The 23,954-nt window shown below is 41.2% G+C and overlaps 1 protein-coding gene across 2 annotated transcripts in view; it reads left to right on the top strand.

Annotated features, from left to right (window-relative positions):
- Positions 1 to 224: 224 nt before the first annotated feature.
- apbb2b (amyloid beta (A4) precursor protein-binding, family B, member 2b) overlaps positions 225 to 23,954 on the top strand; it is a 39,271-nt gene continuing 15,541 nt past the window's right edge. For both annotated transcript variants that reach the window (XM_079554352.1, XM_079554354.1), the window contains exons 1-4: positions 225 to 339; positions 17,399 to 17,500; positions 17,816 to 17,880; positions 20,061 to 21,128. In XM_079554352.1, coding sequence (XP_079410478.1) covers positions 20,078 to 21,128 — 1,051 coding nt within the window. In that variant the 5' untranslated portion in view covers positions 225 to 339; positions 17,399 to 17,500; positions 17,816 to 17,880; positions 20,061 to 20,077. The remainder of the gene's footprint in view (positions 340 to 17,398; positions 17,501 to 17,815; positions 17,881 to 20,060; positions 21,129 to 23,954) is intronic.

The raw sequence follows: 23,954 nt of genomic DNA, 5'->3' as shown, positions 1-23,954 counted from the left end.
TGAAAAAAAATCTTCAAAACGTTACTGAGTACCCTCTGCACAGACAACACACCAGGAAACACGCTTTTCTGTGTTTTCGACTCCTTTCCGGAGCATGGTACCCAAACTCAACCCCTCCCCTTCCACCCCTTGCATACATGAGCGTTCCCCCGACTATGGTTCCCCCTGTCGGACAACAGCAGCATCTGGAGGGAGCAGTCCATGGAGCGCACATCCACGAGGGGAGGGAGCGAGGGGAAGAAAAGATCCAGCCCAGAGAGAGAGAGAGAGAGAGAGAGAGAGGGGAGGAGAAAAGGCAAGAGCGCAGGGAGAGGAGGACGTGAAAGCTGTGCTGAAGAGGTGAGTGATGTTGAATGCACATTGTTTCCACATGCGTACGAAGATCCTTTGTGCCATTACGGATTGACCGGCCTCCAAGTGACCAGAGCGTGAGTTAACTTTGCGTCTTGTTGTGGCCGCGGCGTTGCTTTTGGTTTACCGAGGGGGCCCCGCTGCATCGCAGACAAGTAACGAAGGCGAGGGAGAGGAGACGCGCAGGCTGCGGCGCCAGATGGGGGCATTTTACAGCACCCAGCGTGTGCTCCTCGGCTTTATTGTCTTGGATTTAGCTGTGGTCTTGGTGGCTGCTCGAAGGCTTTTTAACGGGGTGTCGGAAAATGCTGCTTGTGTGTGGGGAAAACAGCCACCATCGGGGCGTTGTGGCCAGTCCATGAGCGCGTACTAGTTTGCTTTCGCCGAACCAGACCGTAGTTGGCTAAGAATACACGGGGATTGATTATTGGGGAAACGTCAGAGCTTTCTCTCTGGAACAGCAAAAATGATATAGTATTCTTTATATCACTATAACTTTAAAAAGGTCTGACCAGTACACGGATCATTAGTTGTCTTGTTGCCAGTTTACAAGCAGAAACTTGTATGGTACCCCAATGACCTCCACTCAGTTCAAGCTATTGTCAAGTCTGCTAAACATCTGAAATCCTGCCATAACTTTTATAAACTGAAAACTATAGTTTGAGTAGGAAAGTCACCGCAGGGTTACATTAAAATCTATTAAACAGTAATAAACAAACCAACAAACACCATGGTAATTTCATTTTTGGATTAATATATCTGAATTGTGTGTGTGTGTGTGTTTTCAAATAATTAAAGGGGAGGCATTTTTTATTAGTTGTGGTCCAAACTAATCCCTAACTTTCCTATCTCACCTTATCTCAGGCATTAGTATGCATGTTTCCTAGCTTACAGGAAGCAATGTGGTAATGTAAACAGCAATAACTGGCCTGCTTGTCCACAATCGATAAATACTTTATAATCAGATGCGCAGCACACTAATGTCTTTTTTTAATGCCTTCACTCAATTAGCCAATGCCTTCAGAAGCCAACCAAACAAAACATGGGGGAAATAAACCTTGGCCTAACTTTAATCATCTGGAAAAACTCTCAGATTGAGTTCGGCAGGAAAATGTGTGAGTCGTTATTACATTGCAATGCACTTTCAATAAACAGTAATAAATAAGAGTGGACCCTAAGTTTAGGAAACACCCAAAAGCTCTTTCTTTGGATGCTACTATCTTCTTGACTCCTGACTCGTGTGTCATGCCCCATGTAGGTCTATGGGTGCTGCTAAAGTAAATAAAGGACGTCTGTGTGGAATACAAGAGAATGCTCTCCTTAGTTGACAGGAGGCTGTCGACCCCTGAGGCGGCGCTTGTATCGGTGCTTGGTGCTGACTGGACATGGTTCACTAATCGTTTCCATCCTCGCTGTGGCACTTCTCTGTGTGACCTCAGAGATAATACGCCTGTTTGTTTTATTGAGACATGGGCCCGTTTAATTGCTTGTTTATGCAAGAGATTTAAGAAGTTTTGAAAATAACAGGAGAGACTTTCCTGTTTCAATCTTGGTGGTGAACAGGGCACAATGGTAGTTTAACATGTTACATGTTTTTATTTTTAAGGGGTCATAGATGATCTTGGGTGGCTAAACTTATTCTTATGTCTGTGAATGTAGCTCACATTAAATAAAATATCTATTATTGACTATATTCAAATAAAACATTTACTTTAAATGTATGAATGACAAAAAGGATTCTTAATTCATGCACAATGTTTTTGATAAACTCAGTTCCCATATTCTTAGCAAATTGAAAACACATTGGAGCAAAGAATGGTCTTTGTACCATTGTAAACACAGTCACAGTGATTTCATCTAAAGAACCTGTTTTAACAAAGTATCGCGACAGTACTTTCAGTGGTTGTACATTGTGTTTTTCTGTGAGCAGTAAAAGCTGTTGGCAATAGCGTGAATTACCAAAGGACTTCTGTGCCGTATTTGGAGTACACCGCTGAGGTTTCTCTCTCTCTCTACCTATTTTTCCATTCACCAACTCTCCTGCATATATTTTGCATAACACTTTCCATGATGCATTTAAATAGTGCTTTCAGCCTAGTGCACATTAAAGGGGATTTCGTTGGCCCAAAAGTAAAGTAGAAAAAGATAGGACTGGCTGTAATTCAATCTATCGTGTATTTGTTGACATAGTGGCATTTTGGATTATTTTTAAATTGTTTTCCCTGCAGCGACATCGCTTTAAATAACCAGAAAAACGAAGCTACATAGCACACTGTCTTTCAATCCTTCTGCCTCTCTGCTCATCTTCTTTGCAGTGTTTTGCTACAGACCTGGCCAAAGACTGCAGTGAGTGTTTGAGAGGACATGATGTCATTTCTAATTGCTTAGGGCTCCTGAGCTAGTTTTATATTCTTTGCGTCTGCAACACTCCTCCAATTCATCCCTCCTGGCTTAGTGTCTACATCAGTGGGTCACAGAGTTTTCAAAGCATAAGCTCAGAATTGCTTTTTACAAGGGATGACACAGTGTAAAGCAGAACTAGACCTGGACGAGAGCAAGGCTAAGTGTAAGTCGACTAAGAATTCTTCGTATTGTATTCGTAGGTTTTATTGTCCCTTTAGTAAAATGTGTCCCATGCGTATGGCCCAATCTTCAACCAGTGGGCGACCTGTCAGGAGCAGTGGGCGACCCGTCAGGAGCAGTGGGCGACTGCAGCGCTCAGAATGCTTGTGAAGTACTTTCAGAAGAAGCTGGTGTGGCATCGCTGTACCACAGTTTGAGAAGCACAGCGCAAAGCATTTTTTGTACGGAGCATGGAAAAGTGGCATGGACATTTATGGGCACGAGTTTAAGCCCAAATAGTGCAGGCCGCTTTTGTTAGCTCGTGAATTTGTCTTTGTTTTGCTCTGGGGAAAGAGTGGGAGTTTCTGTAAAAGTCCCTCTGCCTTAGAATAAAAAAAAAGGACATGCCTCAAACAGTACGCTGTGGACAGATATAGCCATTGAGTCATCTAACCTTGTGAGGCTTTAGGCATGTCAGACCCCAGGAATACATCTCCGTTATTGCCCCTGGTACTGTCCAGATTAGGTGCAATCATGTCAGCTACTGTCTGTGTTTGTAGATGTAGTGTGATGGGACTTTCCTGCCTTGAAGTCCCGACCTGTGGAGTCTGTGTGGTCAGTGTCACATTCAACAGCTGATGACATGGTGAAGAGAAGGTTGAGAAGTCATTTTAAAGGGCTTTTGAAAAAGGTTTAAAATATATCTTGATCAGATCCACATAACTTATAGTTTATGGTAGCACTTCCTGAACAATACCTTTTTACACTACATCCTATGTTTGCCGAATATAGGATTAAAGTCTAACCAATACGTTTTGACCATCAACACTCACCTCTTCATAACAAACCAAAATAAGTAAGTGAGTAAGTGCTTTATTTGTCATTGTACAACCGTACAACAAAATAGTGTTCAGGTGTAGGTCTAGAGTCGCCCCATGGGCCAACCTGACCAGCATGTTTTTGGAGGTCGGGGAAACCGTAGCACCTGGAGGAAACCTGGCTGCCTTGACTGCTCCTCTGATCCTCTGAAACGATGCATCCTGGGTTTGTCCCTGTTTCAGAGTGTGGTGTCCTGCACTGATCAGCTCCACCTCCTCTTTCCTTTTCCTCCTGCGCAGCTTCCTCCGCTCCACAACAGTCTTTTACCATCTTCTGGGAAGAATTTAGTAGTTAATATGTTTTATTCTCCAATGAACGTCCTTTAGCCAGAACAATAGTAGGGATAGAAGGCATATGTGGCTTAGCTGTGACTGTGAGACTTGTCTTTTTGTTTCCTGTAGTGCCTCTTGTGACGCCTCCACGGCAGCTGTGGGGGGCCCTTGGTGCATCTTCAGTGTTTCAGAAGAATTTGTAGTTCTCAAATGTCTTTAAAATGGATTGGTGATTCCATATACAGAACAAAAAAGTTATATTTGTCTCAATTCTCTCTAAAATTGTCCTTAAGGCACATAATAGGGTAGGGAATAAATTCAACCTGCCGCTTGTTTCCCTGATGTGGAAGTGTTGGCTGGGGTCTTGTGCTTTTGTGTGTGCTTGAGTCGTGATAAAGCATGTATCTGTTAACTGCTCTGCCTGCTTCCCCTGTGCAACATTACAGTCCAGCACCTCTGACCAAACTCTGTCTGGACATGGGAGGGAGGACATGGCAGATTGAACAGATGAATTAGGGACGCACAGAGGAGATTTATCCCACACTGCAAAGTTGGCAAGAGAAGGTTGTTTCAGCTTGTTTATGCGGTGCCATTATCTATATCTAACTTCTTTGACTCATAGACCCTTGTGAGAATCTAATAGAAGCCATTGGCCCCTCTGGCTGGGCACACTGCCAGTAATGTTTGCACAAGAAACTTTATTTTAGTGGCAAACAGTGGCCTCTCCAGAAGATTAGCGGTTTAGTTATACAAGCTCTGGTATGTTTTCTTAGAGTTCCTTCTCTGAGAAAGTCAAAGTCAAAGCTTGATAGAGATTACACACGCATCCCAGGCTCTACCACTTTCATTTTTTTCTTTCTGAAAATGTGTCATATAAAAAAACATTAAAGAGTTGATTATGTAATGTGGGCGATTCATGTCCAGTATCATTGCAGTGAACAGGAAATGGGTGGTCGGGACAGTTCACTCACCTTGTGTTTGTGAATGTGTGAGTGAATTCTAGACTTGTATAAAGTGATGTAAAAAGCTTGAGATTGTAAGATGAAATTTTATACATTTATCCTTACTTTTCTGAAAATCCTAGTTTACATTTTGCATTTTTACAAACCGATGATGCTGTTAGCATTAGCATGTAAGGTAAGAAGACGTCGCTAACACCAAGCTGGTGACGGTGACTCTAAATGTTGACTTTACCAGAAAAGTTTGAGACAGTGTAATTTTTTTAAGAACAGGCTACTTTTTTCAATTATATTTTATGACATCCTCCTCATTCCCTTTCACAATCTTATCGATTCCTCTCAATAGGGTCTTTGTGCCTGCTGTCAGTCGAGTGTGCGCGACTGTATTGTTGTTGCAGGGAGCAGACAGCCGTGAGGTGTGTTTGAACAGAAAAGGAGCACACAGAGGCCCTGTTCTTCCTGCGGCGGTGAAACCCAGCGATCAGGCCCCTGCCCCATCTGTCCTTCTGTCTGTCTGCTTGCATAATACACCCACACAATTGTTCACCATCTTTTAATTGTTGTGCATACAGCGGTGTAACGTGTCAACCTTCTGGCAGGCTTTGTGGATCGTCTGTCTCCTTGCTGTCATATCTGGGTCCTGATTGGCTCGTCAATATGCATATTATCCTACTGGTAAATTAGCAGTAGAAGAGGGTACCTCTGCTCATACACACACACTAGTTCCTGCCCTTTTTGTTGATGTGTTCCTGGTGTTGTCTTTTCCACGTCGCTGCACACTTTCACACGTAAAGACCCACATCCCTGTCAGTTCAGCTGCGTTTTGAGACTAGTCCTGGGCTTTCCCAATCTGACCTCTCCACCCGCAAGCCTCTAGTGTCCTCTTGTCAATTTTGGATTTTCACTCAGTCTATAGAAGCTGGGGTGTGATGAAAGAGGGCGTAAAGGCCAGAGCTGTGGTACGTGTCTCTCAGAGTCAGCTCACTGCAGCAAGAGGAAGGATTTGTGCCGCACCGTCTCAAAAGTCAAAACAAAGCTTGGTCTGCAGCAGGTTCTTTGTATGCTGCTGAGCTCCTGTTAAAAGAAATCAGACGTGCTGCAGGAAGTGGATTGCATTGCCGTTTTAGAGCCATTTTGCATTTTCACGACATCTTCTTCCAACCTTCTTCCTCTATGTGAGCCAGTAGCATTTGAACACTTTCTGCTCATAGAGTGTGAATTATTAGGCTTTAAAATGAACCAATGTCCAAATGTTGTTTTTACTTTGGAGCCTTGTCTGGTATTCCTGTGACGAAATTCCATCCAAACAACAACATTTTCAATCCTTTAATAAGACAAGTCAGTTCAGCTCTGGCCTGTGGTTTATATTTGGGCTTGGTGACTTGTGTTGCTATTGTTGGGGTTCCTTTGTAGCCTAAAGACGGCTGTGATGTCGGGAGCTTTTATGTTGGCTTTGTCTCTCACGGCTTTGATTTAAGGAGCGTGTGCTTGTGGAATTTAGTTGTTCGTTCAAACCACAACCTCAATATAGATGCATTCTTTCGCCTCAAAGAGACAAACAAACCCACTGTTCTGCTGCTTTATTCTTTTTGCACAATTTAAAGAACTACAGCATAGCACAATATTGGTTTAACTTCTTAACCCCCACCTTTTGTCCAGCTTGGCTTTACGCAAATCTGAAAGCTTCCTGAAAAAAGTGTCAAAATAGCAAGGATGAAAACACAACGAAGATATGATAAAACAGCGAAAAGCAACAAAATCACGACAGAAAAGCAACAAAAAAAAGTGATGAAAAAGCCACAAAAGAACGACAATAACACAATAAAAGAGTGACAGAAGAGCAACAAAAAACACAGCAAAAAAACTCCACAAATGTGACAAAAACACAGCGTCAATGCAACAAAAAAGAGTTAGGATCATTGTTGAAGGCCTTAGCTCTCACATGAGACATTGTTGCTCTACAGTGCAGAAGCTTTACGATTTGGGTAAAGCCGAACTGGAGAAAATTAGCTCGGATAAGGCTGGGGTTAAGAGGTTGAGAAATTGGCACATTAATTGTTTTCTTTACTTCCTGTGTTTTGAGCATAAGTCTAATACAACAGGGGTGCCAAAATTCGATCACTTCTTATTATCAGGTTAAAGGTACAGAATACATTTGACTGTTGCTGTGGGGAAATTGTGTTAATGCATTTGACCCCCGGGGATACAGAATGGCATTGGCAGGTGAATGAATATCCAAGGAATGTTGACTCATAGCTGTGGTGAAATGACCTCACTTCCTGTTAGCGTCTTAAACTTTTAGTCAGATGCGATTGGAGCCAAACCACAAACCACTTGAATAGTTGACAGTATTAGTATTGTAATTACTCACACATAACTTCCAAAACGCAGCCCTCTTGCAGCACATTACAATGTGTGGAGAAAGACTGTCTCAACATGCTCAGTCCAAACAAAAGTGAACGTCCGCTGCCTGCAACATCAATCTCCAAAACCAAAATATCATCACTAAGACAGAGCAGTCGAGGCCAGCGCTCTGTTAAAGATATACTGCGCGACTCGCTGCAATGCTGTCTCCATGCTTCTTCCTTTTGGCAGGGTACAGGGCATTCCTTTTCTGGTGAGTCACTCTCTCCCTCTGCTTATTCTGATGTATGGTGCATTTGCATTGGTAACCTTTCCCCACACACCTCATTTTCAGGGCGTAGATTTGGTCTTGTCAAAACTGTCCGGCGTGGACTGTGATAATAACACCCAAATCTGTCACTTCTATTGAGCTCTCTGCCGCCCCGAAATGTAAAACTGCAATGCCATGTTGAGCGCGTCGGGCACAAAAACGCACACTTAGTTCTAGCCGTTTATGTCTAGACTTCCTTCTCCTGGCGGATGTCCTGTCACTTCTTGGCTATATATAGGAAACCTGTCTCCCTGCCATCTGCCCTCGCCTTGGATCAAACCTTCTCTAGCACTTCTGCATGCTCTTTGGCTAGAGGGAGAAAGATATTTAGACACTGTGTTTCGTGCTACTTTACTTAGCTTTATACAAGATGGCAAGACATCCCAGAATTACATCTAAACTAAGCTGTTAGTTATCATACTGTTGATACAATGAAGATCCACCCTTGTAACTTGGAGCATTGCCAGGCTGTGATTGCTGCAAGCGAGAAGTTTAGGAAGTGTCCAGAGTAGCCGGATGGAACTTGTTCATCGCACATCCCCTTATAGTAACAATAATTATGCATTGGGTTTATAGAGCGCTTTTCTGGACACTCAAAGACGCTTTACATTGCATTATTCATTCGCTCTATACTTGGTGGTGGTAAGCTACTATTGTAGCCCTGGGGTAGACTGACGGAAACGAGGCAACTAGTCTGCGCCATCGGCCCCTCTGACCACCACCACTCACTCTCCCACGACATTTGCCAGGCTTCCTGGTGTACATCCTGGTTGACACGCTTTCAGCGAAATAAGCTATTATTTCAAACATACTGCTTTATGCAATTCTTTTACAGGCTTTACATTTATTTGAAAGATATTTAGAGCTAGTAATAGTAATAGTAATAGATAGTATTATCTCATGTTTTATCCTCGTACTGAACCAAGCTCATTTCTCCAGTTTGGCTCTCCAAATGTAAAAGCTTAAGAAAAAGAAAGAAAAAAACATAAAAATAGCAATGACAACAAGGATGAAAATGCAACAAAAAGTGACAAAAACATGACAAAAAAGCAACAAAAAAATAACATAAATGTGGCAAAAACATGACAAAAAAGCAATCTAAAAAGCATTGAAAGAGCAACAAAAAGAGGCAAAAACACAACAAATAATGCTTAAAAATGTGACAAAATGTGGTCACTTTTGTCAGTCTTAGCTTTCAAATATGGTTTTACACTGTTGCTCTTCAGTCGAGAAGCTTTTAGATTTGGGTAAAGCCGACAAGGAAAAAATGCACTCTTTTCTTCCTTTTCCTGCCTTTATATGTGCTTTGCCTTGTGTACGAAATGCGCAGTATAAATAAAGTTGCCTTGCTTTGCACTCGGTTCAGGTGGGGGGGAAGAGGTTAAAAGGCTCTCTATGCTTTATTGTTTTAACGGCCTTCTGTTCATTAACATTGTGCATGTTTATCTCAAATATGCAATGGCAGCACTATAATTTGGGATGTACTGTTTTGTTGTTTAAGGGGGATTAAGGCTGGGCTAGTGGCTCCTGGATATGCCCATGCCCCGACACCCATAATGGTCTCTGTTTTAAATTAAATAACCACATGTGATTAGTATGCACTTTATATATGACTGCAATAGCTATAATGGATTCTTTTATGTGTGCGGGATTAGGCTTGGCTGGCACAACTGCGCTTGTATATAATGGACCACCAACCAAGAAAATGAACTCAAGTTAATTACAGCCGTGCAGAGTAGACGGGCTGTAGCTTTGATATTTTCACACAGTTTTTTTTGTTGTTGTTGTTTTTTTCTATGCAATTTGCTGCTGTGCATGTGTAAGTTGTTGCGTTGTTTTTCTCCGGCTTCGCTCCTGGCTACACTTGTCACCGTCAGGTCCAGGAAAGAACTGCGGTCTTGGCAAAGTGCTGTTCCATGCAGCATCAAAAAAGCTTGTCCCTCCTCTGTGTGTGTTTAGCCCAGTGTTAGCAGTGGCCCCTCCTTTCACTGACGATGTCCCCTCACCCACAGGAAGAGAACAGCGGCGGAGGAAAAGGGGGAGACGGGATATGTGGGAATGTGGGTGGGATCTGAGCAAAGTCATTCCCAAGTTTCCAAAGTGACTAAAGTAATGGTTTGTTGGCTTTTACTGACATCCTTTTCATCAACGTCACTACAGATTGATTCCATACATGTTTGCGATTTTATATTCGCAGCTCCAGTGGCGGCAACATAAGTGGTATTTAATATAATTCTCTTGGTTGAGTTAGCAGAATGTTTTATTAAAATATAAAAGATAGGGCTGCACAATATGTCGTCCAATCATCATTATTGCAGTATTAGCTGACGCAATATTCATATCCCAAGAAAATGCAAGTTTTCTGCAAAATCACTGTCTTTCATGTGAGATGTGAGTGACATTTACAGATTTTTGTACATGACTTAATGTTTGTTTAGTCCCCTTTTAGTCTTGCTTTTGTCCTAGTATAGTATTTCTTTAACCTCTTGCCCCCCACATTAACCGAGTGCATTTTCTCCTGAAATGGCAAATTTACATGGCATCGTTAATTCAATAGCATTCAACCTCAAAGCTCTATAGAGCCTTTAACCTCTTACGCCCCACGTTAACTGAGCGTATTTTCTCCAGTTCGGCTTCACCCAAATCTGAAAGCTTCTCGACTGGAGAGCGAGGCCAGTGTAACGCCTCTTTTGAAAGCTAAGACTGATCTTTCTCTTTTGTTGCGTAGCCACAGCGTTTTGGAGCGTTTTCTTTGCTTTTTTGTCACTTTATTTCCATTGATTTGTTTCATAGCTTTTTTAGCTCTTTCAGTCGTGTTTTCGTCGCCTTTTCATTGTGTTATTATTGCTTTCCCAGCACTTTTTTGTCACTTTTTTGCTGTTTTTTTGTCACTGTTTTGTTGCGTTCTCATTCTCGTTTTCCTGACACATTTTTTCAAGAAGCTTTTAGATTTGGGTAATGCCGAACTAGAGAAAATGTTCAAGATATTCAAGTTTATATTCATGAAGCCCTATTGAGAAACCGCAGAGATAGATGGTGGTTTCTGAATCACTGCCTTAGTGTATTTACATGGCATTAATGCATTGTTTTGCCTGTAATGATTATTATTGTGGTGCCGGCATAGGCTTGTGTGCACATGCAATTGTTCATCATTAACCTCTTAGTCTGTCTGTTTGCCTTACAACGTACAACCTCCTATGCCCCCCAGTCGCCCAGACCCACCCGCCCTAAACAGAAAACATGCCTTGGATTCTTTGGCACACCCTGTAAATTCCTCACTACCATCCATTTCTTTTGTGGTTGTATCCTTCACTCTCGCCTTATTTTTCTCTGTCTGCAGAAAACCACCACAGCACAAAATGATCCCTTTTGCCGTGGTAGGATGTACGCAGTCTTGTATCCTCCTGGAGAAAGTAAAAGAATGTGTGTATGTATCTATAACCCTATGTGGAATTATAGTGGAGCTATTTCCGTCTGTCCTTCGCTCTGTACGCGGCTGCTGCAAGGACAATGTATGGCCAAGGGAAGGCACATATAAAGCCGTGTTTCTTACGCCTGTTTCTGACTGTGCGTTTGGCTATATACGCTAGGATGTTTGCTAAGCCTGCAATCTCAGTCACAGCGTTAATTTGTCTCTGCGATTTCCCGAGCCAGGATCCACACATTCATGCAGAAAATCCCATTTGTTAAGAGAAATACAAAAACCTTCCTTCAAACTACAAAACAAACTTCGAGTTGAGTCTACCCACAGCACCATGGGGCTGTGCTTGTGCCAAAGTTAGGAGACTGTGCACAGCAGATGATGTCAGACTCCTCGCAGTTATGGCCTTGTTTGCTGATACTTATTGTTTGGCTTCCTGTTTCCTCGCGGTTTCATTGGACAAACACAGCCTGAGAGACAGTATTACTTGACGCTTGTGGAGCTCGAGACTGGCCCAGCTTCCACCATCTTTTAAGTAGGGGTGGAAACCTCTGGGTGCCCCACGATTCGATACGTAATACATGGCTTGTGATAACGATTATCTCACAATACAGCGATACTGCGATAATCAATATATTGCACAAAAATAACCTACGATACATCACGATAAAAAAAACATGCTACTTTTAACCTTTATTTTAACATACCACATATTATTCATCATTTACATTTCTTTTCATGTGCTTTGTACCCCTTTTTTCTGAGTCTAAAAAATGATCCCTGACTTACACACTGAAAATGGGTCTATAGATCTGTCAGTGACTTTAGATAAACAAGAAACCACAGTCCTATTTAAAAAGGAATAATTCAACCCCAAATTAATCTTAAATATATATATATATATATATATATATATATATATATATATATATATATATATATATATATATATATATATATATATATATATATATATATATATATTAAAAAAACTACAATTAAAAGTAATTTATTGGTGTGACAGTGCTTAAAAGTGTAGTGCTGCCCCCTGCGCTGCTGATGGAATTCTTGATCATTGTTCACCTCTATTCGTTTGTTAAGTGTGGCATCACGACTTCCGCTTCCGGCTCCTACTCATTAGCCAAAAATGCCGCACTTACTGCTAAATGCTGTTAGCATTTTTCTCCGCTAACCCGGATGTAGCGATTTATTTTGGTAAATATTACTTTTATAGCAGTAGCTACAGCATTTTTGGCTAATGGGCCTGATAAATAAGTATGTTCAGTAACTCTCTGTTGACTTTCAGAAATATTGATTGTGGTATTGAAGAGTTTTTTGCAGTTTCTCGCACATCTCGGGACCCGAAAGTAGAGCTGTGATGTCACCACTTAACAAACGTATTGACTGTGAAAACAGTGGAGCACTGCTGCCTCATTAATATGCATGACGTCATCAAACGTATCGATATCAGAATAAAATGTATCATATCGTCCAGCAAAATATTGCGATACATAGGAAAATCGATATATTGTCACACTCCTACTTTTAACTAAAAGGCTTCTTTATGTCTTATCTTAAAAGAGTCTGTTCAGGAGATTTGACAGAACTAAAGTTGACACAATGCAAATAAAAGTATGTACAATTACAAAGTATGAAAACGAAGCCTCAGTGGTTACTATGGCCACCAAAGGGCACTCAAACTCAAACTTTATTTTCCCCCTAGGGTTACAGTAAATGGTAGACTTAAACCATTGACAAAAAACTCATTTTGCCTTTTAGTTAACAACTTCATTGTGTCTGTTGTTGGCCAGATTTTCCTGTATTACTTAGCTCGAGTGACCATGCAGTTTCCCGATGTAAGTCAAAGCATTTTAGCATAGCTTATTATTTTGCATAGACCTTTTATGTTAACAAGCTAAAGGCAAGGCTTTGTGTTGTTAAAAATGCTTTGACGATCTGTCAGTCTGGGGCGACAGTAGCATACTTTATAGCATTGATCCTGTGTTTTAGCAGGATCACTCTGCTGCAATATGTTGAAGTGGCGAGCCTCCGCTGCAGCCAATGACAATAAAGCCAAGAAGAATCTGGGAAGTTTGCCCGTCATTGTGCAGCTGGCTAACACGTCCACATCCAAAAGTCCTGTCTCCTGCATTTTTCTGTGTCCAACCATAACCATCCCTTTTATTTCCTACTGCCTTATTGCAACAATTTTGTGTTGAATCTTGTAGAGTTTTTATTTTTACTAACAGATGGGGATTCTCGAAGGACGGTTGAGCGGAGTGGAGAGCGAGGGTTTGTTGGGGAGGGGGGGGGGATACAGGCGTAAATCAGTGCTGTTGAGAAAAACGCCTGGTTTTATGGGAGTTTACAGACCTTGCTCACTTTTTAACGAGAAAAGAAAGCAATTGTTGAGTTGACAAAAGAACAAGAGCGAGAGACAGCTGGTGCGAGGTAGAAGATAAATTGAGGAACAAGGGTGGAAATAGGGGGAGTTTAAAGAAGCCAGGATTAGCAGGGGACTGGAATGACAAAAAACACACACAAAAAACAAAACAGAAACACAGGAAGAAGAGGAGTCTATCAAAAATAGTTGGCAGGTGTCCACTTGGCATATGGCTTATGAAGCAATCTGTCTTGGCCTCACTCAGCCTGGTAGAGTTGGGAACACTGTGCAGACATGTAAAAAAGGAAAAGCATGGAGAGAAAAGTGCGGGGTTTGCAGCTGTTGCCTTCATTCTTCTTTTCGGAGCCAGAGCCTTCCCACCCCCATCCCACAGACCCCGACATATCGCACTTACACTTGTACACACTGACACGTATAACAGCAAAGCATCGTGGGTCAGGGTGAAAGGTCAGTGTCATGCTGCGACACATGCCAGGTCTCATTACATTGAGCCCCGATGTTGAGACATGTTGTTTGGTGGCTAAATATATACAGTATATATGTTCACAGCCAAGTCCATGTGCAAGACTTCAGACAGTAGGTTCAGGCATTCACCCCCCTATTTATTCCTATTGTGAACTGTGACACAAAAAAGGTTTAAAGATAAAAAGAAAAAGAAAAGTAAGCAAGAAAGGCTTTTTTATTTACCTCAGACTCAACCTTGTATGAATGTTCACAAAAGGCACAGACTGAGATTGATGGATTGGGTTTGCAGTGATTCAATTTGCGCACATAACTTATATCTGTGTGCAGAAAGAGAATTTGTTATGCTCAATATAATTTTATGTTGTTGTTCAACTCATACTCTATATATAGATTTGTTCTTACCTGAGCTTAGACGAGTTGATGCTCTAACTGTCTGGTCTTTGTGCGTGCGCTCAGTCACGCAAAGGACCAAAGATGTTGTTAGCATTTAGCCTCTCGCCTCTCCTCCTCTCCTCTATGGGGCCAAACGGGGGTGACGTGAGCAGTTACACGATCCAAGTATAGTTACACAGAATTAAACATAAACATCGATTGTCTAAGTGGATATAAAGGGGTACTATATTGTAAGGCGTAATAACACCTTAGGAGCACTTCGACGTCCGTGCAGTAAAGTGAAGCTATTACTGCGCGGACGTCGAGGTGCTCCTAAGTCTTGGGTAAATCATTAGTGAGGTGGGGCACAGCAGCTTTGGTCTTTTTTTACGCACAAAGAACAGCATCAACTTGTCGAAGCTCAGGTACAAACATATCTAAGTATGTAAAAACGGTGGCCTGGTCCTCTAAAGCTTTTTTTTTAACACAATATTGTAGATATGGTTTCAGGAGTCCTGGATCCCCTGTTTGGGGAACACTGGTATAGAGTCTATGTGTGTGATATCATAACATATAGCAAAAGAAAAATAAGTGGCTGGTGATGTCTGCAATGTTATTCTTGTGTTAATCTTTGATTTGTCCTTTTGAGGTTCCAAAGTTTTTCAATTCTCTTTTTAATTTATTGTGTAGGGTAATCTTATTCCTCTAGAATTTCTGAGAAAATAGAAAGAAATGTATGATGCTTGTACATAAAAAGATAGAAACATCTAAAGTCAGGCCCCACTTAAATGTTCACAGCCAAGTCTATGTGAAAACATTTACTTCATATGTGTTTGAAAGTCTTCCGGCCTCTGTTTATGTGTCTTACGGTGCCACTGCTGCCCTGCCCAGGCGAAAGGCCTTGTAATTATGCCTCGCCCCCTGCAGCATTTGTGCCGTTATGGAGACTGTAGCTTCTCGCTGCCGCCACCATCACTGTCGCTGCTTCCACAATCAAACCAGAACCAGATGTGTGCATTTGATTGAAAGTCACCATTTTGTAGAAATGAAATACCATAAACCTCCTGTGTAATTTAAGAAGTTGAGGTTTACAGTTCTATCTTATGTTTTAAGTCTTATTTTGTTTATGAATATGCGGCTGCACAATTTATCACTTTTAAATACCTGTGAATTTCCTTGAATTTCAGGCGCAAAACTCCCAGTTTACATTTTTTTTAAGTGTTTAAGTAAAATGAAAGAAAGAAGGAAATTAATAATAATTATAATATTATACATTGGTTTTATATAGTGCTTTTCTGGACACTCAAAGACGCTTTACATTATATTATTCATTCACTCCATACTTGGGGGTGGTAAGCTACTACTGTAGCCACAGCTGCCCTGGGAAAGACTGCCGGAAGCGAGGCTGTCAATCTGCGCCATCGACCCCTCCGACCACCACCAACTGCTCACTCACTCACTACATTCACCCTGGCTTCCTGGTATTCCTAAACAGTCTCCCATCCAAGAACAAACCAGGCCCTTCCTGCTTATCTTCAGAGATCTGACGGGATCGGGTAATAAAACCTTTCAAGTTTGTGGATTTTGATTGGACCCCTGTGCTGTTTTCTGATGAGCTGACATTGGTTTGACTCAAACTCTTCATTTTCAACAGTGAACTGAATCTCTTCCTCACCCCCTGCGGGCGGTCTCTTTTTCCTCCAAGCTCGGGTCCTCTACCAGAGGCCTGGGAGCTTGAGGGTCCTGCGCAGTATCTTTGCAGTTCCTAGAACTGGACTGAGATGTCTGATGTATATATATACATTTTCAATTGTGCAGCCACTGTCCATGGATTGTCTGTTTTATACGTGCAAGCCTTTCCTCTTCAGTGCTTGAAAAATGCATTTGTTTAATTCAGACCGAGGGAGCCTCAAATACTGCATGTGTCTTTCAACGCCTTCATTTCTACCAATGTGTTGTAGGATCTTCTTGTCTCACACAGGCTTGTATATCCCGATAGACCTCACCTGTAAAGCTGCCCAGAGGTGAACTGAGCACTGACTGGTACAAGTGTGACTCCTTTGTTTTGCTTTGTTTATACAGTCAATACTTACAAATAGTTTCTCACACACTTACTCGTATTTCATGGTATGCAGGCTTGTTGCAGCAAGATTCATGAGTCAAATATGCCTTCTGCCTAGTAATTTCACCACTCTGTCCAACAAACGCTATTTTGAAGAAGTCACTTTACAGCTTTGTTTTTGACACAAATACTTAAGTGTTTTGGTTTGACGGTTGTGTCGTGTCTCATTGTGCGCGTACAAACTAAAGCAGCCATTCTTCCACAAACATGTGACTTGTATGTCATCAGCTACAGCCCTTATTTGTAGCCTTGCTCCTCCTGACACGTTTGACTGTGATTCATCCTAGCTCATAGTTACTTGGGTAAATCATTTGTGACGCAGGATCCTGAACAGCTGGTTTGAAGTTAGACATTATCTGTTCAGGATTTAATAACAATAACACCTGCCAGTCTGATGCACGGCTATGTTGAAAGACTGCTGCAAAAGCTTAAAATGTTTACATACTGTTTATGTTACATATGTTTCCAGTGTTGAAACAATCAGATTTTTATTTTTGAAACTTGAAAGTATCATTGTTATTCATTTTTCTGCCGTGCCATGGACTCTTCTCTGGTATTTACTACATCCTGTTGAAATGCATATCAGAGTGTTTGTGTGTTGCGTGCGGTGATTGTTGAAGAGCTGGATAGGGGGAGTTTACAAGTCTCGCGTGGCTTTAAAGTTTATGATGGTTCCAGTCAGCAAAGGGTTGGCACGACTGCAGCAAAAGAAGAAATATGAGCTTTCTACAAAATGAGCCTGTCGTTCACACACACATGCACACTTGTATGGAGCTACATGCTTTGTGTGTTTCATAGTGCCTCTGAATAATAGATGCATCTTTATTATTTGTCCCCCTGGTGTCCCGCAGACCTCTTGCTCCTTCTCACCCTCCTTCAGTCTCATTAATCCTGTTTTATGTTTGTCTTTCAAGCAGGACGCTGTTGCCTCACTGAAGTTTTTGGATGCAGAGAGAACCACTCGCAATCAGCATGGACCCGGTCCATCGTGGACTGTCCCACAATCCTTAATTCTTTTGGTGAGCACAAAACTGTCACACACTGTAGCAACTTGATTTAGTTCAATAAATGACAAGATGCTGATTAATTCACAGCCACTTCATTCAAGTAGAAAGGAGAAGATGTTTTTCTATAAAACATTTCTCAAACTTTCTTCAGTTGATATTCATGTTTTTTGGGGGGTGGGGGTGTATTTTTTCCTGAACCCCATGATGTCAGCTGTAGTTGGTTCCACTCTGATGAATTTAGTCTCTGGGGCAAAGCAGACAGTCCTCGGGATTCTTTAAATTCTTCAGGGTGATAATTTCTTGACACATTTCCTCTGTGCTGTTCAGATTTGCAGCTGAGCCTGTGATCTGTGAACCGTGTCCAGCGCGGTCTGTGACTGACCTCCTGTCAGGTACTGCACACATGCCCGCACAAGTCTTAACACATGCTGCTTCTGCATGCCCTCAGTGAAGAGCCGAGAGGTCTAGAGTGTAGAAACCGAGAATGTAATAACAGCTCATAATGTAATAACAGCTCATAATGTTATAACAGCTCATAATGTTATAACAGCTCATAATGTTATAACAGCTCATAATGTTATAACAGCTCATAATGTTATAACAGCTCATAATGTTATAACAGCTCATAATGTAATAACAGCTCATAATGTAATAACAGCTCATAATGTAATAACAGCTCATAATGTTATAACAGCTCATAATGTTATAACAGCTCATAATGTAATAACAGCTCATAATGTAATAACAGCTCATAATGTAATAACAGCTCATAATGTTATAACAGCTCATAATGTAATAACAGCTCATAATGTTATAACAGCTCATAATGTAATAACAGCTCATAATGTAATAACAGCTCATAATGTTATAACAGCTCATAATGTTATAACAGCTCATAATGTTATAACAGCTCATAATGTTATAACAGCTCATAATGTTATAACAGCTCATAATGTAATAACAGCTCATAATGTTATAACAGCTCATAATGTTATAACAGCTCATAATGTTATAACAGCTCATAATGTTATAACAGCTCATAATGTTATAACAGCTCATAATGTTATAACAGCTCATAATGTAATAACAGCTCATAATGTAATAACAGCTCATAATGTTATAACAGCTCATGATGTTATAACAGCTCATAATGTTATAACAGCTCATAATGTTATAACAGCTCATAATGTAATAACAGCTCATAATGTAATAACAGCTCATAATGTAATAACAGCTCAAAACATATTAACAGCTCATAATGTTATAACAGCTCATAATGTAATAACAGCTCATAATGTAATAACAGCTCATAATGTAATAACAGCTCATAATGTTATAACAGCTCATAATGTTATAACAGCTCATAATGTAATAACAGCTCATAATGTTATAACAGCTCATAATGTTATAACAGCTCATAATGTAATAACAGCTCATAATGTTATGAGAAAGAAAAAAAAAAAAAAAAAAGTGGTGCGCACTGAATGGGTGCTGCTGCCGGATGCTCTCTCATCGAATGCAATTTCTCCATCTGTGAGATCAATAAAGTACCATCTTATCTTATCTTATCTTATCTTATCTTATAACAGCTCATAATGTTACAACAGCTCATAACGTGATAACAGCTCATAATGTTAGAACAGGCCTAACAAGATGAAAATCATTCAAATATGTAATAAATTCAGCCAATAAAGTAATATTACAGTGTACATATTCAGTCTGACTTTATTTAACACATCAAACATTGTTTTTGTACCGTTTTCTCCGAAATGTTAGATGACTTGTTATTTTGTCTGTTCTTCATCAACTTGTATTTATTGTATTTTTATTTTTTCTAAATATCTAGTGGTAATTTTTTATCACTTTACTTGAGGTAACTTGTAGCTCAGATACTCAGTATGCTCAGATGCTAAAGCGCTAAAGCGCAATGTGTGCACCTGCTCGTGCACCTGCACGTTGTTGCTGTGTCCTTACACCCACCTTGTCTGTGTATGCAGGGCATGAGTGAGTGAGTGGTTGCTGGTGTCAATGGACACAGCAATAACGGGCACCTGTGGTAGCAGGAATTTGAACCACCAACCTTTCGGTTATATGACCTGCTTTACCATCTGTGTTACTTTAAGTGAAAAAAAAAAAATTAACTATAGAATAGTTGTTGTTGTGTAATTGTTGTGTTTTTCAAAAATAAAGTCAGATTGATGTTTTACTACATACATTGTTGACTGAATTTATTACATAATAATGTAATAACCAGCCAATGTAATAACTTATTACATTATCGGCCAGCCAATCATTCTTGCGTTATTGGCTCAACAGTGTTACTGGCCGTTATTAAGTTATCGATTCCTACAAGGAAGCTTTTAGGAGCTTTTAAAAGAATTTAGATCAACACAGTTATGTTGTGTTAAACTAAATCGTCTTCAAGACTGGATATAGAGAATTGTAGCTATATGCGGGACATGAATTATTTGCTTTGTAGATGCAAAATGTATCAAATCTGAAACAAACTGTGCCGGCCAGTGATTTCTGATGAGCACTTTTAGATGTTCTTTGTGTTGCCTGTTTCCTTCAGGTCACCCTTCCTGTGCCATGATGATGTCAGTGGATGTGACTAATCGTAACGGCCCAGCTGCCACGCCCCCCACCTCCCTTAGCCTCCGATCATCACACAACCAGCTCCTTAGCAGCGACATTAACAAACAGGGCTTGGCCACGCCCCCCAAATGTCGCAAAAAGTATGCACTCACCAGCATCCAAGCCGCCATGGGTCTAGGCGAAGCAGCGCCATCCTCTTCCTCCTCGCCTCCCTCCTCACCGTCCCAGTCGCTAACCCCTAATAACCCTAAACTTGCCAAGAATGGGGTCAACCAACTTCGGAAAGCTGGCCAGGACCACAACAAAAACACAGAGCGACTGGAGCTTGAATGCGATTCGGAGACTGAAGACCCTGACATTAATGTCAACACTGAGGAGGATGACACTCACGCTCTCACCAATAATGACAGAGAAGAAGAGTCCATTACACGGGCCGTGGATGATCCGCAAAGCAACCAGAGTGAACCAGAGGCCGAAACTGAATCCGACATGGACTGCAAATTTAAAACGAGCCCGGAGCTCAAAGTAAACGGCAACTTAGCAGTTTTGGACTTTGATTTAAACAATGAAGTGGAGGAGAGCGATGACATCAGCATTCTGTCCGAGAAGGAAATCTTGTCAAAAATTCGAATCGAGGAGGTGGGGGATGAGCTGGAGATGGAGCAGCCACAGCAGAATGAGGAGCTCGAGGAGAAAAAGCCCTTACTTATAACCGCAGAGTCACCTGTTAAGAACAAAAACTTTTCTTCAAGCCTGGAACTCATGAGTGACCTTTGCTCAAACCTTAAGCTCCTAAACTCAGGTAAGGACTCTCCCGTGCCTCCTCCACCCTCAGCTCCAAAACAGGCCAGTCCAGAGGAAGCCCCTTTACTGTCCGTCGCCTCGTGCTCCTCCTCCTCCTCATCCTCTCCAGAGACCAAGAAGGACAGAAGGACCGGCGCGAAAACAGACTGCGCTCTGAACCGCATCCAAAACCTCAACCCCAGCGACGAAGAGCTGAGTTGGACAACACTGTCACAGGAGAGCAACTCACCAGAAGAGACAGGTACAAACAACACACGCATTATTAAGCTACTGCTCTTAAGTTACTGCCCTTTGCTTAACTTAGCACTTTGTAACAGCAGTGTTACAATATGAATTGTGAGCTTATTTTAAAACATGTTCAGTAGCAATTATCTTCCTCCCACATGGTCTGCTTACTTATTTACTTGAATTAATTGCTGTACTATATCATCCACTTAAGATATTTTAGAATTAATTTATAGGTTCTATGCATTGACCAAGGGCCCTGGGCATTAATTAGCATTAACAGTTATGACACAACTTAAAGGATTTAGAATAGAGTTTGATACAATGTATTTGTCCAGTGTGGGAAATACGGGGGGCTGCGGGGGGTTCGATCCCCCTGATTAACCCCCTGGGGCCCGATCTTGAGGGCGAAGACAAACATGGTAGACTAGAGCAAAGGTGCAGACACAAGCGCACTCTGCACTCTTGCAGGCGGTGTATGTGAGCTGGGCCAGCGGTACTTGAAGGGCCGATCGTGGGCAGGGATTGGGCGCATTGTGGAGACTCAGTATGAAAATACTGTCAACATAGATGGCACGTAGGCCTACTACACTACCACAATTTAAGAAGAGTAATTTGCTGACGGTCCCTAAATCTGACGGGATAGTCAGAGAGTCTGCCGAATATACAACTAACTTTCCTGCTTATTACCACAACAATTCAGAGATGTTGACAGGTATTTCGCACGCTGTATCTGTCTGTTCCCTTGAAAGATAGAAATCAGTCTTCAACACGGCTTAGACAGAGACTGGACCACCAAAGCCCAATCATAAACAAGAAATGCTGTCTGTTGATAAACAGTTAAATGAGTTTTAACCATACTCCACTGTAAAATGGGAGAGAAATATCTCAGTAAAAGACTTCTTGAGTCATCGCCTCTGTCAGGATCTTTTACTTGTTTGTTGCTTACTCTGCAGGGCACCTGCTTAAATCATTGTATTTCTTTGTCAGCGTTATGTAAAAACCTTACTTGGTTTTAATTAGGTGTTTTAAATTCCTGAGCCCTGTGCATTGTTGGAACTCATATCTTTTCATCAAAAGCATTGACCTCTGACAGAAACCTCAAAAACACGAACCAGTCAGTCTCTCTTTCAAAGAGGCACATTTCTCCTCCCGTGATGCGTCTTTGAAAGTCTTCTTGTTTCAGTCTCAGAGCGTCTGTGTTTCTCATCTGTCTGCCACTGTGACTGCAATTAGCATACCATTTTAGTATTTTACCATAAGCATTGTGGGCTGAGAGGAATAGGCTCTTTACTCTGCTTCTACATCCCAAATCATGAATGCATTATTGATTTGAATTACACTGTAATCTTATTGCAAATATTATTACAAAGTTGGATCAAGTTGGACTCAGATGTGATGATATGCAAAAAATAGATACGCAGTGGGGAAAAAAAGTATTTGGCCAAAATTCAATAGAAAGTCTATGGGAAACTGACCAAATACTTTTTCCCCCCACTGTATTTTCATCGTATTGCCCAAATGGATATATCACTTGAACTTAACTTTAAAACATCTGTCTTTTTCTTAGTTTATAGAAAGAAATACATATAGATAAAACAGTAAGTTGGTTACATCATTGACAGTGCTCAGGCTTTTAACCAAATTGTCCCAATCTCAAAATCAGAACAACAACCAGGAGTAAAAATATGTTTTTTGTCCCGGAAAATGTCCAAGTTGCCTTTTATTTTATATTACATGAAAGTGAAAAATGTAACGAGCCCTACTGTTACAACAAGTTTATTCACCAGAAACCTTTATATGTGAACACTTATAGAAAACAGCAGCTATGTTGGTTATTACAGTATTATCGGTTTAATATTGGTTACTCCCTCATGATCATCACACCCTCTCTGGCAGTGACAGGCTGTTGTTGTTGTCCCAGGCGTGCATCAGATTCCTCTGCAGATGTTCTGGGTTACCAGCTTAGTACCTTGCTACTTTCACACATAGAAGCCACATTACACACATGCCTAAGCACACATGAGACAAGTCATTCGACAAGGGACCTTCTTGAGCGTATGCGCGCCACTTTTTCACTGCTTCTATCAGTCATCCTCCATTTTGAGGAAAAGTGTGAGAAAAAGGAAAGACAGGGATGAACATTGACATTTATCAGGAAGTGTGTGCTACCTCTTTGGTAGTATGTGCTGTCTGTTGTTGTCAAGGTTTGTCAGGTTATTTTTTGGGGCTTTTGTTTTTACTTCCACTTTAGCAGCTGCAGGAAAACACAACCACACGAGACTCTTCTTCTACTCTGTCTCTTAAAGCCACTCTGCGAGACATTCCAGATTGTGCTGTGTCAAAAGAGCTGCTAAAACTGTCAGGAAAGACAATGAAATAGACATAATGTTTGGCTAGGTAACGCAGCTCCTTCTCCATAGAGACGAGCTGGTGACGTCTTGCTCCCATTCGGCATATTTCTCAAATAATGATTAATGCTTGTATTCTGTTTAATTCATTGGGAGAAATGATACGGACTGTGGCTTTAAAATTTTTAAAAACATTTGTTTGTGTTTTTTGCATGCCATGCTTCTCCAATTAAACAATGCTTGATGCTTCTGGCTCATCATGTTTTTTTGTTGTTTTATGTATTTTTTGCTTCGACGCCACTTTTTCCTTCTTCTCGTGTCTCGTGGTGTTCCCCTGTCGTCGTCCTCCTGTCACACCCCCCTCCCCTCTCGCGCTCCCTCTCTGTCTGGGGCTCACTCTTATCTGCTGTGCATGAAGCAGCCAGCAAACTATGATGCTGGGGAAGGACTACATGCTGGCCATTGTGATTGTCAATTATGATGGTAGGTGC

Source organism: Gobius niger, assembly GCF_951799975.1.
Source record: "Gobius niger genome assembly, chromosome: 3".
NCBI lineage: Eukaryota > Metazoa > Chordata > Actinopteri > Gobiiformes > Gobiidae > Gobius > Gobius niger.
Note: the sequence above shows the minus strand (reverse complement) of the source record. Positions and strands in the feature narration are given on the sequence as shown.